At 37.5% G+C, this 17,592-nt stretch overlaps 1 protein-coding gene across 3 annotated transcripts in view; it reads left to right on the plus strand.

Annotated features, from left to right (window-relative positions):
• Positions 1-17,592, plus strand: part of FAM134B (family with sequence similarity 134 member B) — a 51,791-nt gene that overhangs the window by 22,021 nt on the left and 12,178 nt on the right. For 2 of the 3 annotated variants that reach the window (XM_008637185.2, XM_008637187.2), the window contains 2 exons: positions 15,001-15,127; positions 16,940-17,024. In XM_008637185.2, the coding sequence (XP_008635407.1) occupies positions 15,001-15,127; positions 16,940-17,024 (212 nt within the window). Of the gene's footprint in view, positions 1-5,030; positions 5,260-15,000; positions 15,128-16,939; positions 17,025-17,592 lie in introns of those variants that run through there. The other variant, XM_008637186.2, reaches the window with a different exon arrangement.

The following is a 17,592-nucleotide window of genomic DNA, read 5'->3' on the forward strand; positions in this document are numbered from 1 at the left end:
TTCAGCAGGTCCAGTTGAAGGATTTTTCATTTATGCTTGTCTGAAAGGTTTCCTCTCTTTTAAAACTAGCCTCCTCTGTATATCTCACAGTGTATGGAGAGACCTCAAAGTTAAGTAGATACAATAAGCTTTTGCAGTTTGAAGTCAGCTTTACATAGAAAGAATTGGGACAGGAAACGTTCAGCAAATTTTGGCTGAAAATATGGGAAACTTGGCATGCCCTTGAAATTGATGAAATATGGTAAAACATATACTTTCACATGTGTGTGCATATAAATATATAATTGTACACATGCCTGCACACACACACAAACGTGATCAGTTTATTCAGTTTCCCATATTGAAAAAGAGGGGAAATAGTCCATTTGGAGGGACTTAATGTATATTATTAATATGATTTTTTTTCAATAGCATTAGAAGGCATTTCACATTACTCTTCATCCTAAGCATCTCTTTGACAATGATGGTAGTTTTTAAACCCATGCTTTTGCTGAAAATAACACCAGTGCAAACCATCTACCATAAGTGAAATGCTAGAATTTTCTATTAGTTCTGGAAATAAAAACTAAACTAGATGTTCTTTTGGGAGAGTGATTTTATATGTATTTTTTTTTATTTATTTTTTTTTTTTTTTAATAATGTCAGTCGAGGGTTTTTAGGATGTCTTTAAGTTTACAGTAGGGAGTTCATTATTTTTGCATTCACATTATTGGAAGTAAGACTCATTCATATCTGAATAATTAACACAGGGTTATACATTGAAAGCACAGTGTTTCCTTTTAGGTGAGGAAAAACATAGAAGGCAGCAGTGGTTGTGAGTAGTTCTGGAGCTGCTTGTCCCACTAAAGCATGCCACAGGCTGACTAAAATCTTTGAAAGCTTGCAGCCTGGGTGGGACACACCACCTACCTCCTAAAACCGTCGAGCATCATCAGTATCTATCTGACTGTGTAAAACAGTGTATGTGACACTATTTCCAATCCTTTTAGCTGTGAGGTTGCTTCCTTGTCTCTGGCAAGAACATAGCCTTTATTTCCCTTCTTTTTCTGAAGACTTCCAGAGTCTTTAGTGCCCACCTGTAAAAGAAAAATTTTGCATAGATGTCCATACCATTTGGGAGAAAGGCCATTCACTTGATAATTATGATCCATATGCAGTCCAAGTTTGTATTCAGCAAGAGCAAAACTGGTAAGATTCCCTGATCGAGCAGTATGTCAGGCTGGCATCTGATCTGCATGCCAGCACATCTTTTGGGATGTCTTCATACCTGACAGCAAAGAGCTGTTACTCAACAGCTCTCAAGGAAGTTTTCAGAAAGATCTAGAGGAGGTCAGCTTAGCTGAAACCAGGGTAATGGGTACAAGCAGAAGTAAGAAGAATTTGTTATCAAAGTTATCCAGATAACATAAAGAAGATCGGGTACTCTGGAAAGCTCTGTGTAAAAATGTCATAATGATGGCCAACAGACCATGAGGAAAAGCTTAGAAAAGAGGTCAAAATGTGTAAATAATAGTATGCTCTCACTGGGAATAACTGTATTTCTGGTGTCTCCCACCTTAAATTGGTTATGGTAAACCCAGGAAGAGTTTGCAGAAGAACAGTGAAGATGTTTGAGGGCATGCAAGAGCTTACATGCATGAAACAGGTGAACAAAATAGGGCTTTTAAAGCTGAATGAGCTGACCAACAGGAGGACATTGTAGATAGAATCTTTTTCCTCTTGATTACAAAACCAAGGGCTTCCATGTTCCTTTCAAAAGTAATAGCACAAGGGGGAGGAATTCACTGTGAGGTAGAAGGGGTTGTTCTTTCTGTTGAATAAGCAACAGAGCCAATGGGAGGGAAAATTTCAGACAATACTGCATGTGAGAAGTGAGAGAGACATGGCAAGGCTGGAATATAGCAGCTCAAACAAAGAAGTTGCTCAGAGAAACACAGATTAGTCATGTGAGTTGAGGCCTCAAAAGTGGCAAGAAGGAACTTAGAAGGACAGAGGAGAGTGACTCAAGTCCAGTGCAGTTAATGCAGTGCTTAGCTGCAGCTAAGCAAGGAAATAAGAATCTCCTTGAAAAGTAACATGGGTAGGAAAAGACTTTCCTTCCTCAGTTCTGTCATTTCTAGTCACTTTGAGTTTTTTATATTGGAAAAATTTAAAACTAATTTTTAGCAATCTTAAAAAATGGAAACCTCTTTTCTAAACAGCTTCATCTTTCAATTTTGCAGTCCTATCAAAAAAACCCAAACAATAATGGTCTGCAAAAAACAATAAATCACTGTGAAAAGCTAAAGAGAGTTAACTGTCATCTGCCTGTTCCAATATAAAACTTCTTGGAAACCAGTTGAAGTGGCTAGATCAGAGCAAACAATATTGGGTGGGGGTAGGCTGGATTTTTGTTCCCAAACATTACGCAGTTAAGCTGCAGATGTCCTTGCCACAAGATGTTATAGGTGTTATCATAGGATGGAAATCCACTCAGAGCTAAAAAACAGGCATCACTGCTGGCTCAAACCTCCACAAGCTGGAGTCTGGAGGACTATATGTAGAAGGCAGCAATGTGTTTTTTCCTTGGCTGTTCCTTTTGGACACAGGAGAAGATGCCAAAGCCCTTTGGCCTGATTCAGTACAGTACTTCTGTTCACCTGCTGCTGTTCCACCAAAGTGTTCTTGGAGAGGTCATTCTATCTCATGCAGCTGTGAAATAATCTGGAACCTGATCTGCTGGAAACCTCCAGATGGGCCAATACAAATTCTAATTCCCTTGGACGCAGAAGAATTTAGAATGATCAAAAAAATGAGATGGAATTTTCTAGATAGTCTTCTTTGTGATACCAAGCAAAATACTTCAGTGCAATTGCAGTTCCACTAATTATGCACTCATGCTGTTCTCAAGTATGATTTTCAGAAGTGGTGAGCAATGATACCTGTAGAAACTAGTCTTTGAGTTCTGAAGTGTTTTATATATGCTCTAATTCCAAGCTAACAGGTCCTTGACATTTTAGATAGGTACTCATTTAGTAGACAGTTTTGAACCTAATCTTTTTCAGGTCTTGCTTATGAATAAGTAAATAAGGTGATATTATCCTCCTTACCTCAGTGAGGGCTGGGAAGAGTTGTAAGGAATTGTAAAAGTAAACAGTTTTTCTGCTGTAGCAATAAGCTCTGTGTAGAGTGTGACAAAGAAAGGAACAGTCCAAAGCTTCACTTGAGTTTGGAATACATCAAGTTCCAAGGCTGAAATACAGGGATAGACATGATACTGAAAGCTTTTCAGCTTCTGAGTGTGATCCTCAAATGCTTTAAAATGGAATATTTTGTAAAAAGGCGTTTTACATAGTAAATGTATGTGGTTGTGTAAGAGTATATTGCAGTGCATGGAAACTAAAGCAGCCCAAGTTACATAGGGGATTCAATTTTGTTTGCTTTCATTTTTGATGCTACATTTAAATTTTGAATGATGCTCCTACATGTTTGCAGATTTCAGTTATTTCTTTTGCTTCTTTTCCTAATTAGAAGACATCACACCGTTGATCTGAAGATGAAACTGTTACACAGAGTCATTTCATTAATTAAGATTTTTGAATTTAGCAGCTCTATTGTTTCAGGGTAAGCTTGAAGAAATTAAACTCTTAATTATTTCACCTCTAACTATCAGAAGTAAGAAAAGAAAAAAGAAAAGGAAAGAAAAGAAAAAGATTACTACATTGGAATATGCCAGTATTGGTGACCACGGAAAGTCTCAGTTGTAGGCGGGACACTTATTAATGCCTAATTATATATTGTATTGCATAATTTAGTCAGAGGACTTTACTCCCATTTTTTTAGATCTTACTAGTCCTTTCAAAGAAATTTATACGAAGAAAAGAAGAAAGGGTAGAATCCTTTGTCGTTCTGAAATTTAAGCAGTTTTCCAAGAAATTATGTATTACTCACAATGCACCATATATAGCTTAGCAAATCAAAGATACATGGCATCTCTGCCATGTTGTCCTGCTCTCCTTTTTTTTTTTTTTTTTTTAATTTATTTTTAACATGTGACATCCCCAGGACAATTCTTACTGTCTCATGCAGGACAGGCAGGTATAAATCTTGCTTGGTTCCTTCATAGAAAAATAGATTTCTTATGTGAAGATCTCTGGATGTAATGTGGATTTGAAAACATTTTAAGAACAACAGGTCAACCTGTTCAGCGACTGAAGGAAACCATGTGAAGGAGCAGTGCTGAGCACTGTGCTGAACGACACACAGACAGGATCCTTGGAGTCTTGGACTGTGTTACAAAGCTTCACCAGCACAGATAAGGTTGCGGGGGTGTTCAAAATTAATAGAGACGTAGCTGGTGTAACTGGAGTGACAGAATCCTTGTCATGCATGCAGCAGTAGGAAGAAAAACCATAGGAGGAAATCCATATTCAATTCACCTTCACAGAGGCAATCAAAGTATTTTGGCAGAAAGCCTCCTCCTACCAGCATATTTTAGTTTTTGAGGACTTTGCCAGCACAGTGTTCTGGTATTCCTGTTTAAGATTGTTTATGGCAGATGAGCTTGGAATCAGAACTTAAAAGCAATTCAGTTAATCATTATTGAAAACTTGTCTTCCTAGTCCTTATTTAAAAGAATTGCTAAGTTTGTGTGGATTTTTTTCATCTGTAAATTTCGTCATTGGAGAATAATTTGGCTTCTTCTGGCAGCTTGTGACTGACACTTTGTAGGGAGGAAAAAAGGATTTGTTGTAGTTAAGAGTAAACTCTTTGCTCTCATATTTTCAAGCCTGTCACTTTATTAAAGTTATTTAGCTTCTCATCGTTTTTGTTGCTGCTTACACCTGATAAAAATGGGAGATGTTGAGGAAGATTTTCAGTGGAAACAGAAAAATAAAATGTACTAAGTGGGTGGTGATTCTCCCTCACATGACCAGAAGGAAAACAAACTGTTTGGCTTTTGTCTGTGCTTGCTACTAAACACCCTGTCATAGTGTGTGAGGTGAGTCACGACTTGTTTATTTATAGCCATGGCCAATCAAAGCCGACCGATCTGAACTTCATTCAAGACCAGCAGCACTTAGGATGTCTTGTAAACATTTGCCCTCTGAGCAAGGAGCATTCTTCCTGGCAGTGAGCAGCACAGGTGCCTGGCCGGTGGCTCCTAAAACACAAAACAGACTAGAAGATCGTGTCCTGGATTATCTAGGTTGGTAGAGAGAGAGAGTTCCCTTTCACATCTGAAATGCCAGACAGTGAGGATCTGGGACAAGATGACAGGTACTGTACTTTGCTTGTGCTGGCCCTCCTGTGCAGTGCAGGAAGGACTGAGGCTTCATGTAATTAATCTGTGTGTACTCCTGTGTGCTCAGCCTGAGATCAGTTTTCTCTGCATTGTAACTAATCTTCTGCTTCTTGAGGGCTTTGCCTCTAATGCTAACCTTCTGAGGAGGGAAGTGTCAGTTTTAATGTCTGATAGAGGGTAAATAGAACAGCTCTGAGGTACTTGTTAAACTGAAGCAGAAGGAAAGAAAATACTATGTGGTTTCTACCTGGTCCCTTTTCCTTTCAAAGCCTCAAAATGTCAGGCATGGAAATAGTTGAGTTGGAGCCATGTTCCTGAGAGAAGCCTAACTCATTTGTGTGAGATGGGGCACTGTGTCCCTTTGTGGTATGCCTGTCTTTCTGGAGTTCAGCTTTTATTTTAATTAGCTGATATAACCAACAGTCAGGACAAAAAAAAAGTAATTAGATCTAAAACTTGGTAACAATTTAAAAAATACCATTTTCTGAAATATGATCTAGCACATCCTATGAAAGAAATGCACTAATTAAATTTAGCCAAATACTTTTTAAAATAGATATTTGAAAAGTAGATATTATTGATGTTTGACTATGACAGAATTTATAATCTAGATTTTTTAAAGTCCACACGGTTTTTCCATAGTCTTGATGCTAACCAAAATGTTGGCTCCAAAATGGTGTTAATTAAATACTTGATGTTGTAAAAGGAGCATTTGTCATGTATATAGAAGTAGATTCTTTTTTTCTTTTTAGAAGTTAGTGAACAAAATGCCAGAATATAGAGACAAATTCAAGAAATTAAGCAATTACAAGGATCAGGAGTGAGCATTTCATTATGGCTTTGGATTTGATTTCTTCTAGTTAAATCTGAACATTTATGTGGATGTTTTTCCAGTATGTTTGAGGTGAAATACGGGAGATAATTCTGGTTGTGGTAGAGCAGCATATTCAAGCACTGCCCCCTAACTGGATGGGCATGGGTGAATGGATCCCGAAGGGCATAATTGGGTCTCTGCAGGGGTGGGGTCACCTACACATTTCCGTTTGCAAGGATATCTGGGTTGTGCCCTATATATATGGCATAGATTGCAATTAATTGTAGTTGCAGGGAGCATTTTTTCTTCTCTTAAGGAAATGTTGACTTGTTGCTGATAACCACCAAAGTGTTAATTGCTATTCTTTAAGAAATGTTTAGTGAGGTTTCCACTTCGTTCAGTTCTTTATTTTTCAATAAAGAAAAACTGAAATATGTGTGACTCCTTCAAAAAAGTTTTCAGCTTTGTAATAGTATCTAATTTATTTTGTTCACAATTCTTTCTCTATAAAGGCTTGCAGCAAACTTTGGCAGCTAAACAGAAGAAATGACACCCAAGGCTCTAAGACCTCTTTTTCTATCAAATTTGGGGGCTTTTGTTTTGGATTTGGAAGAAAAAGGATGAGCTTTTCTAAAGCAGTAACCTGGAAAAGCATAACAGAGCCTGCTCTGCCCATTTATCATTTTTGAAGCTACCATTAAATTAACTGACCCTGATGCTCATCCCTCATCCCTTTATGTCTTTGCTATTGAGCAAAAAGGTTTGAGAAAGTAGTTTAATCAAAAGGTTCCAGTTTTTTTCCTGAAATTAATTTGCCTTTTTGTCTTGGTCATAACAAATAGGATATAACTGGAGAACATTGCTAAAGGAGTGCTAATGAGGTTTGGTGGAGGTCAGAATATTTTGGTCCAAGTTAAACAAGAGGGAAGGAGCTATGGGACCTGTACAGGAGCAATTAATCTTAGAATTGCAAAAGAAGAAATTGAAATGTAAATTCACAGATAATGGTGTAATTTTAAGGGCACACTGATCAAAGCTTCAGCTTGTATGTATTTAAAAAAGGAGAGCAGTAGTACTTTTGTAGAAGGTGTAGAATGAGCTTTGATCCCTGATTAGTTTCAGTGCACTGCCCTCTTTGTAGGCCCTTCTCAGATGCATATACTTCTTACATCCTCTCTCTTCTTGAGTTCATGTCCTACTTCAGAAAAGATGTAATATTGTGTCACAAGTGTATTTCATGAACGTTGTTACCTCATAATTAAATATGTGGCATTGGTCAAGAGTCTGTTAGTCATACTGTGAATTTAAATGAAGAATAAGCGAAGGAACGGATGCACAAATACATCTTAGTAAGGCTAGCCAAAAAGCTAAGAGTTGTGAAGAGCACGTACCCACTCGTATCTTCTGTTTTGTTTTGGCACATGATCATGGACAGTAACAGATGAAGAACAGTGAGGAAATGTGTGGCCACAGGTAGAGGATTGAAAACAATTTAGCATAAGGAGATACTTTTCCTCAGTAATTCTTTATCATCAGGTCCACTACTGGTTTGGTGTAACACAGTATAATCTTTTTTTTTTTTTTTTTTAATTGACAATTTGTGAGGGATCTCATAATAGTCAAGAATGTATAAAAGTTACTGTGAATATCAGTCCTGAAGTGGTGGAAGCACATGGCTTTAGGAATTCTAAGTAATGCATCAGAGTACTAAGTGAAAACCTACCTGTACAAAATACATTAAAACCATGGAAAAGAGTCAAAATGAAGTTTTGCACAGAAAAAGTTACACCCATCTTGTTAGGTAACACAGAAAGTAATTTTTAAAAAATACTCTTTTTGAAAATCCAGTTGAAAATCCAGTTTTCCCTTTTTTTTTTTTTTGTGCAGCTGCTCTGCACTTCAGGGAATACTCAGCTCATCTTTCCTAGTTGTTTGACTTTGAAAGGCCTTGAACTAGGAATATCCCAGCTGAAGAATGTGGAGGCTGGAAAGGAGGAAAATTAATTGATTTTGTGAAAAAGGACTAAAAGAGTTGTCATTGCAAGAGAAAAATAAATCCAAAAGACTTTCTTCCAAAAGCTGGGCAGATCTGTTTAAAGTTCTGCAAATGGAACTTTATGGTCTTGTTGCTTAGGAAGGAGTTTCCTTACTTTTCTGAACAAAAATGTCTCTTTTGTGTAACCAGTGTCTGTTAACATGGGAACCTGACCTGAAAGATCCCAGGCCTTGTACCGTCTTGGTAAAAGGACAACAGCCCATTGTAAATAGCATTATAGTCTTTGCTGAATAGAAAGCAAGTCAATGATAGTATTTACATGGCACTGAAACACTCTGGTTTCATGTAAAGAGATGTTTTTAAAAATCTACACTTAATGACTAAGTCATGAGTTTGGACTAATGGCACTTGACTGTCAGATCATGCTTTGAATGACCTGGAACTGCAGTAGTAGCTGGTGTTCTCCTCAGGGGAGCTGGAGGAACGACTGCAGGTCGGAGGAGGGGTTTCCTGTGATAGCTGGCCTACCAGTCTGCTCACCAGAGTCTGTCAAGAGGAGTTCAACAATGAAATGCCCCAATTTAGGTGGAGTGTATTTTTGTTTGTTTTAGCAGAATATTCAGCAAAAAGTGACATCTAATACTATCTGCTGTGTTGAGGCACTTGTATACTGGAATCACCTTCAAAAAAAGCAGGAATTAACCAGTTTGTGTTTGGTCAGCTAAAGAAATACAATGCAGCTCCTTATTAAGACTTCATAAGATGACTGATGTATTGTGCATGAATAGAAGAGGTGATCACATGCTTTCCAGAATAAAATCCTGTTAGTAATGGGTCATTTTCTTTTTTTTAAGTAATCTGTTGGACTAGATGAATTCCCCTATCTCTTTGCAGAACCCTTCAGTGTATCTTTAAAAGAATAGGTTTGCTTTCATTTTCAGAAAACTTTGTTCTTGACTAGTAATATAAGCAAAAAAACTACCTTCATTTATAGGATTGATACTGTTTAGCAGGACACCAGTGATGAAATGTTCCCGTCAGTTGAAGAGAAGAAATACAGTTATGGCTTTAGTTCAACACACTGTGCAAGGAGTATATAGAGTCCGGGATGAAAGGTTGCTTATATGATGTTTTGTTGAAAGTCACGTGGCCTGACCAGTCTGCTGTGCAGTCCATTGAAAAAGGCACATCCAGCCTCAACAAATGCTGATGACTTAAACATATTTCTTGTACAGTAATATTTAAAAAAAAAAAAAAATCATCTTGGTCAGGAAATAAAAGGGGGGATGCATGTTACTGAAAGCTGTGAAGTAAGGTCTTTTTTCAGCTTTTTATTCCACACCTTCCCTTGGAAAAAAAAAACAAAAAACAAAAAAACAGGAACAGCAAATAGGACTGAACCACTGTTAAGAAAAAGCACAAAATTGAAGTGTCAGATGAGGATGGATGAGGCCAGGAAGAAAACACTTTAAAAGTTGGAGAAGCAATGTTGCATAGTATTAATTCATTTCGCTCTTACAAACTATGTATTTGAACTACTGGAGGTGTGGTAATTAAAGGAGTTTTTTAGATTGGGAAATGTTAGCTACTCTTTAAGGCTGATAGCTACATTCTCCAGCTTCATTTTAAAAACAAGATCTGTCTGTATATCTTAGAGATTCCAAGGGTGCCAAAGTCTCGGCATTGAAGGGATGGTCAAATGTGATCAGTTAAAGGATGTTATCCACAGTACTGCATGTTAGTGAGCCTAAATCTGTGCAGCTCATGTGGATTAGCAATGGGAAATAAGGTGCATATGGATATCTACAAGCTGGAGATATTTCTGTTAGAAAAGCTTTATAATATTTGTAGCAAAAATGTTGTAGATGAAGATTCTCCCTGAAGTCTAAGAATGGAGTGTATTTGTGGATGCTTCCTGGTTTTGCTTTTTCTTTCAGTGACACAGCATTTTTTTGCGGAAGTCTTTGAAGCGAGGAGGATTTTACATGGTGTCCCAGTGATTCATTTAAATAGCAGGTCTTATTGACTTGGTCATGGCCACATGACACACATATAATTATTTTAGTATACTTAACGATTGCATATGATCCAAAAGTGGCACAGGATAGAGCAGAGTGCTACATAGTCACCTTTAAAATTAGTCACATAGGTCATTAAGATGCTGTGCTGTGAGTTTAGTGGTGCTGGCCATTCTGTCTTTCCACATAGTGCACATAACATTCACAAATGTGTTACATTGTGTTTTTGTAAGGCTAATCAATAGTGCATTGTGTTCCACCACAGTTCAATAGTAGATTTTAGAGGTTTTGCCATTTGTACTTTAATGCACTTAACTGTAAAATGTTCTTTTAACACTATTTTATATTTTGGAAAGAGAAAGGGGTGTTTATTTTCCTTTTCAGTATATGCCCTCCTGAAATTTATATGTAAAAAAAAATTTTTTTTACACAAACCTTTTTAGTCTAGATACTATTTTAAATTCTTTATCTCTGTACCTTAACAATTTAGAAGAAATATTTCAAAAACCTACATTTTTGTATAGGTCTTCAGGTATAAAATGTTTGCTTCAGAGAAAAACTGTATCATTATAATCACTCCCTTCTGCACTGTGGTGACTTCTTTCTTACAGCAGAAACATGTGAAAGCCCTGAAAAGGTAGACCTGCTCGATTGGGGTGTGCTGACAGTTTGCACACTGCATTTCTCTTGGTTAAGTTTCAGGATGAACTCCTGGTTGCTTGTTTGTCCTTTGATATCCATATCCCTTACAGCTGCACCATTCTATACGTTCTAGATATTACTTTTTTTAAAACTACAAAATAGCCATATTACCTATATTTTGATTTACATATCTTTGGGACTGTAACTTTCAGTTCTTCCACCTTGGCTACTACATTCTAAGTTACCCTGAAAATTACAGAGGGCACAGGCTTCAAATGTGTGTGGTTACAGTTGAGAAATTAAGAGGGTTTAGAAGCTCTATAATTACTAACTCTATGTTTATGTGGGTGCAGTCCTTCCGATCCAGCACATCATGGTGTTCTCTGTCACTGCTGCAGTTCTGAGTAGCCTATCTGCATGAAGATACAGAGAAAACTGTGTACACATAATTAAAAAAAAATCCAGCACATCACGCAGAGATCTTTAAACCAGTAACATGAGATCTGCTGACCTTTCTGAGAGAAATGTGATGGGGCTTTGCTTGAACAGATGTCTAGCTACAAAAATGAGAGCATGACAGCATCAGTCATTTTTAGCGAATGTAATGCCACTGACTCTTCTGGCCAGAGTTTGTGACTGTGATCAGTGGAAGCGTCTGGGTGGCAGAGTGTTTTGGGTAGGTTTTTTTTTACAATTACTAGGCAACAGTTTATATATTTGCTCAGTTATAGAAATGATGCAATAGGCAGTCAGAAGGATGTGAGTAATTTATTTTTTCTGAACACCCTCAACCTTACTGAGAGTAGTTTTAGAATGGAAGTGTAGCACTGTATATCAAACTAAGGATAAGTGATGGGAGCATAAAATGTTATTCTTTCTAAATTATCCACAAAAGCCTTTGAAAGTATTCAGAGAGAGTTGGCTGCTTATCCCCAAAGGAGCACCCGGACAGCAGTCCCTAAAGCTGTTTTGGCAGGAAGTGTAGGGTTCCCATTTAAGTCATGTATTAAGGTATTGTGAGTAACCCCACTAATATTATGCTAAAATACTTTTTGTGTTCTTGGTTGACTTATGTCATAGTCAGGCACTCCACTCTCATCATCTACATCACTTCACGTATCTTCTTTTTCCCTTTTTATCTTTAAATGTGATCATTGGAAAATTAATTTCTTTGGAGTATGCATCATTGTGTGCCTGTTTCCTTTTGATCTAATGCAGACGTAATAGTTATCTCTGTTTTTACAGGACCATGACATAACCTCTCTGTGCTTGTGTACATACATTATATGTTGTACATACAACTATATGATGTACCTCCTTTCTTTCTCACTCCCCCTTCACCAGGATCTGTTGCTTCTCCCTTGTTCCAACTCTCTGGACTGTGGGTAACACTACCATTAAAGTGGGCTCAGCGTAAAAAGACAGGAAGAACAGACATCACCACGGCTGGTAGTTGTTGGGAGGTGTGAACAAGAAGATGCAGCATGTGCATCTGGTTGTCACGCTGAAGATCAGCAAGCTGACTTTGTTACACCTCTAATTGCCTAAGATCAGAATAAGGCTTCAAAATAGTCCCTGGTGTTCCTTGTAAAACAGAAAATTGTAGCTATTGTAGAACTGACAAAGGTGTCTTACGATTTCTTGTGGCCTAGAAGCAACTGCCAAGTATTCTTTTGTGGATCTCAGTAGTGGGTTTGCAATGTTTTGAAGGAAATTTCACCTGTACCATCCACTCTTCTTGCTTCTTGTCCGTGCACCACATGTGGACCACAGGGCCAAAGCATATAGCAATATATTTTATTTTGCACTGCAGCTCATGCTTTCAACAGCTTGGCTAAAGAAAGCATCACTAGCAACCAAGCAAAGCAACTCCAGAGAACTTTCCCTGCAAATGTGCACTTCTTCTTCATAATATGCATTTTATTTTGATTTGTTACTGGCTATCCCATTGTGCCTTGTTACGTCTCCTCTTTAATCCATATTGTCTCTATATTAGTGGTTAGCATATGTGAAAATAGTTTGCATTTTTATTGTACTTTATGCTTTCATCTTTACTCCCCTCTCTGTTTTTGCTATTAGCTTAAAATTATTAAAATGAGTATCTACAATTGTCCTAGGTATTTCAGAGCTCTAATTTGATAGTAGGCATCAGGCCTGTTCATTTTTGCTTTGTGCTTCTACAAAGTTCTACTTTGATTGTCAACAATTTTAAATAAAGGGTAGGAATAAAAGTCTGTAAAAGGATTTTTTTATTCAGAACACTGTCATAATAGTAGTTTTCAGTACTGGAATAATTGGGCAGCTCTTAAGGCGTTTATTATTAGTGCTGTAGAATGGTTTACAAAACCTGGAAGCAGTGTTTCTTTAGGGGGAGTAGCCTATCCATAAAAATTGCAGTTCCCATAGGCCAAACCCCTTGTGTAATACTCTTCTGAAGCCACTAATTATCAGATATGATGGAAATTGAAATCTTTATTGTGGGTGGTATGCAGACAGAAAGTTGTGTGTAACATTGCTCATCCCTCCAGCTGGGTTCCTGCCGTGATCTCTGTGAGTTATGTTATGGTTTTATTTACATCCTCTGTCAGGAGCAAATATCTGCATTCGGTGCCTTGCATGACTGGGAAATTGCGAAAGTCACCCAGCCCAAGACAGGGGACTCTTATCCTATGTATTTCAGGTGCACTGTTTTATATAGTTCATTGTTTTTTGGGTTTTTTTTCAAAGGGGAGGAAAAAACCCTGCACCCTGACTGTGTTGTAATGTAAGAGGAAATCACACCACTGCAACACTATAAACCCTATAATGCAGTCAGGAGCAGGGCACCAGTTCTGGGGTTTGGACTTCAATGAGCCCTACCCCGTGGCTGATGCCGCCGCTTCCTGCGGGTCGCGGTCCCCTCCGGGCAGTGTGGCTGTGTCCCCCGCGCCTCTCCCGTCCCTGGCTGGTCCCTGCAGGGCTGTGCCACCACCTCGTGGCGGACGAGGAGAGCCGGGAGGCAGGCAAGGGTCTCCGCGGCGCATATTTGACCGAAATTGTGCTTTTTTACAAAAATGAGACTGCGGAGACGGTGTAACTGATAGGAGTCGGGAGTTTGATGTGACCGTCTGTGTGTCCCCTTATGGCTGTGCATCGACCCTTGTACAGTCATTTTTTCATAATGTAATTTTTATTTATCTTGTAATTCAATCCACCTGTGACAAAATGTTGACTATTAAGGCAGTGATGGATTAAACATGCAATGGGTTTTACATGTCGGTAAAATGACCAGAGTTGCTCATGGCTGGCTTGCATTCACTGCGATCGACGCTGTCTGTACTCAGCAGTGCATTATGTGAAAGGTAACTCACTAAAGCTGGGGTGGAATTTACTTCAGATTCTCAGCGTTTGCACGGGGCTTCGTCCATTCTTTGTACCAGTTTGATTTGGCATTGACTGGCCTGTGTATGTCTTTATTATTATTTGTTGTTTCATAAAACAGCTTCCTTGTAGACGTTTTGTTTAGTCCACCAAGGTATATGATGTAACCATTTAAGCTCAGTATTGGATGCACTGATCAGCCCCAAATGTGATAGACACATATGCTTTCTCATGGTTGTCAGCAAATTCTTTGGTACAGGTTCTTTTTGGAGGGTATTATTTTATTAAAGTTACTGAACAGTCATAAGATAAACTTTAGAAACAGTCCTTTCAATACAATAGAAAAACTAAAATTCAGTAGGAAAATGAATGTAAACAGCAAGACTTCAGGAGCAATTTCTTTTTTTCTAGGTTGGGTAGCAATTTCATCATCATAGTTTGCAGAACAAGATAAAAAATAGAAAAGAAAAAGCACAAGGATTATATGCATAAAATGAAATTTATTAATATGTATGGCCATCTGGTGGCAATGAAAAGTACTGTGTTATATTTTTTAAAGAAAAAATAATATTAAAAAACAAATTTGAGGTCAGTTGCTTGATTTAGATGACAACTGTGCCTTGAACTCAATGTCTTCATATGACCAGAATGAATAAGCAGTAATTTTTGTATGGACTGAAAACTGCTACTACTGAACAGATTTTTTTTTAGTTAAAAATATTGAATTAGCTTAGTATAAAATACGTAGAAACAAGCACCTGTGTCTGTAGCATATCAACAGCCATTGCATTGCCAGAGGCAATGGCTTTACAACATGGTTTTCAACCAGTTTCAAATTTCATATGAGCTGTAAACAAAGTTGGGTATTTTTGTTTGTTTTACTCAGCTGGAAGGTCACCGATTCCAGTCAAGACTACAGACCCAGAATAAATCAGTGCATTTCAGACGCACTGATGAATTTATTTGTATTTCTTCAAGAAATGTCCCACTTTAAGGAACAAAACCCTGGCAAGGTAAGCACTCCCCAGTAAGATTAACAGTTCTATATTATTTAATAAAAAGGTGAGATATATTTATAAAACAACAGGTGAGCAAGCAAAAAAAAAAAAGAAAAGAAAATGTGCATTCTGATGCCTTCAGTCATGAGTTTCTGCTAACTTTTTTTTTTTGCTTTGAAGAATATGGGTAGGTAGTCAGTGAGAAAAGCTGTTCACAATGAAGTTTACAGCAATACAGTCCATCCCCTTACAGCTGTTGGAACTTCACTGGTTATTCCATGGCCTTTTTAAAGGAAATCTAAAACATCACAATTTAATAAAGACTTGAAAAAGCGAAGAAGTAAATAGGCCTATTCCTAGACATAAACATGGGGTTTTTTCACAAATAATTAGTTTTCAGGAATAGCTGCATGAAGAGAGTTCCTCATACTTGATTGTGATAATTTTTCTTCTATACACTTACAGTTGGTGATTTTCCCTTTTTTTACTGGTAAAAAGCTGAGCTGGAGAACCCAGTTCATGAAGAAGCAAGCAAGAGTAGGGCTTTTTTTCCTCCAACTAGGAAGAATATTATTATCTACTTCTAGTCAAAAGTGAAGCAGATTTTTTTTTCCAAAGAAAAATATAAATAATATAGAAGTATATTATGATAATAGTAGATTACATTTTTATATTTGTATTGCTAAATACAAGTTGAAGACTACGAGTCTTTTTCTCCTCTTTTAATCTCTTTTCATTTTGCCAGAAAATCTTTCCTGAAAACAGGCCATTCAGAATTAGCAAATAGAAAGTATGTAGTACCACATTCAAATATTAGCAGTTTAGACTGAAAATACAGATGAGCAACAGGATGAAATACCTCTAGAAAAAAACCCAAATAAATTATATAAAGAGTAGTTGTATGTTTGGACGGTAAAGTTATATTTAAAAGAAGTTTATAGTGAAGTAAGGAAATGCAGTATCAGTAATGTGGTAACATGACAGTAACTGCATGTTAAGAGATAGCTAATACTGGTTTAGAAAAGCTAATTTTGGTAGCATGTCTTCCCTTCTTTTCCCTGACCTCATTTTCTAAGCCATGTCATTATTTTTACTTCAATAATTAGAAGCAAATTAGGCAATAATGCTGTGTGCAAAATTTCTTCAAATTAACCGTTTTATTGCAATTCAGTTCCAAAAGCAAATGGATCCTTTCTGCAAACTTTGAACAGCTCCGTTGTGTACTCAGCACTGTGCAGTTGTGAAAGATGCACTGTTATGTCTCAGTCACCATAAAGGCCAAATCTCAAATTTTTTATTGAAAATTTGGCTCAGTCTTGTCATTAACAGAGGTGCTAGAGTAGACAACAAGCATCACGAGATTGCTTGCCAGCATATGAGAGAAAGCAGTTTCACAAAGCAACACGACAGGGGAGAGAGCTGTAGGTAGGGGAAGGATGTTTTCCTTTGATAAGCATACAGCAAGTATGCATTATAATATTGCAATTAGTGAGTTGGGTTTTTTCCTGCATATAAACCATCCAGTCTTTTTTCATGCAATGAGGGTGTAATTTTAGCAGTAAACATGCACTCGTTAAAGCTTTACAGTAAATGAATAAAAATAGCAGGTTTTTAATGATAGAAGAGGGGATGCATCCTAATTATCCAAAATGGACTGTTTGATGCGTATTTTCACCAGAAGTGTTAAAAGTATTTCCCAGTTCTAAAAAACAACCTTCAATTTTGCCCTGCATTCCAGATTTCATTAGCATGCAACATCTTTCTTTTGCAAAATGATCTAATCATTTAAGTGGAAGTGTTAATGGTGAATTTTAATGTTTTTGCCAGTTTTGCCTACTAGTCTGCAGCATATGTACGTTTTTCACTGTCGTGGGAAGTTACATTCCTGGAGTTGTCCTCTCCTATGTCTTGTGTAAGTATGGTCTTTTTTTCAGTCATGATTAGTGTATGTGTGTATTGTTCATTATTTGGTCTCTGTATAGCGAGTATTTATTTATTTATTTATGTATCTGTTTACACACTGTAGCGGGCTTGGTTCTGTTCCCGGGCGGAAACACCAATTTAGTGTAGTGGTTTGGCCCAAAATATTCATTACTGTTTATCTTCTGTGAGATAAGAATTAGGAGAAATGCAAAGCAGGCACCAAACTTGAAAGAATATAAAGAAGTTTATTAGCGGACCTAAAAGAAGGGGAAAAAAAAAATTATACCACACCTTCAGAACTCTCCTCCTCCCCACCACCTTCCTCCCTTCTCCCACTGACAATGTAAAAAGACAACCCTTAAGATGTTCAGTCTGTTTACCACTTCCATAATAACCTTGTTCAGTCCATTTAGGAAGAGAAGTCTCTTCTTACTCGTGCTATAAAAACGTTATCACAATGAGACAGCTGCCCACTTCCAAATATCGTTCAGTCCATTTAGGAAGAGGAGTCTCTCTGCTTGCATGTGAGTCCCTTCCCCCAACTTGCAGCTTTTCCC

This window comes from Corvus brachyrhynchos, unplaced genomic scaffold, assembly GCF_000691975.1.
Source record: "Corvus brachyrhynchos isolate BGI_N302 unplaced genomic scaffold, ASM69197v1 scaffold23, whole genome shotgun sequence".
Classification (NCBI taxonomy): domain Eukaryota; kingdom Metazoa; phylum Chordata; class Aves; order Passeriformes; family Corvidae; genus Corvus; species Corvus brachyrhynchos.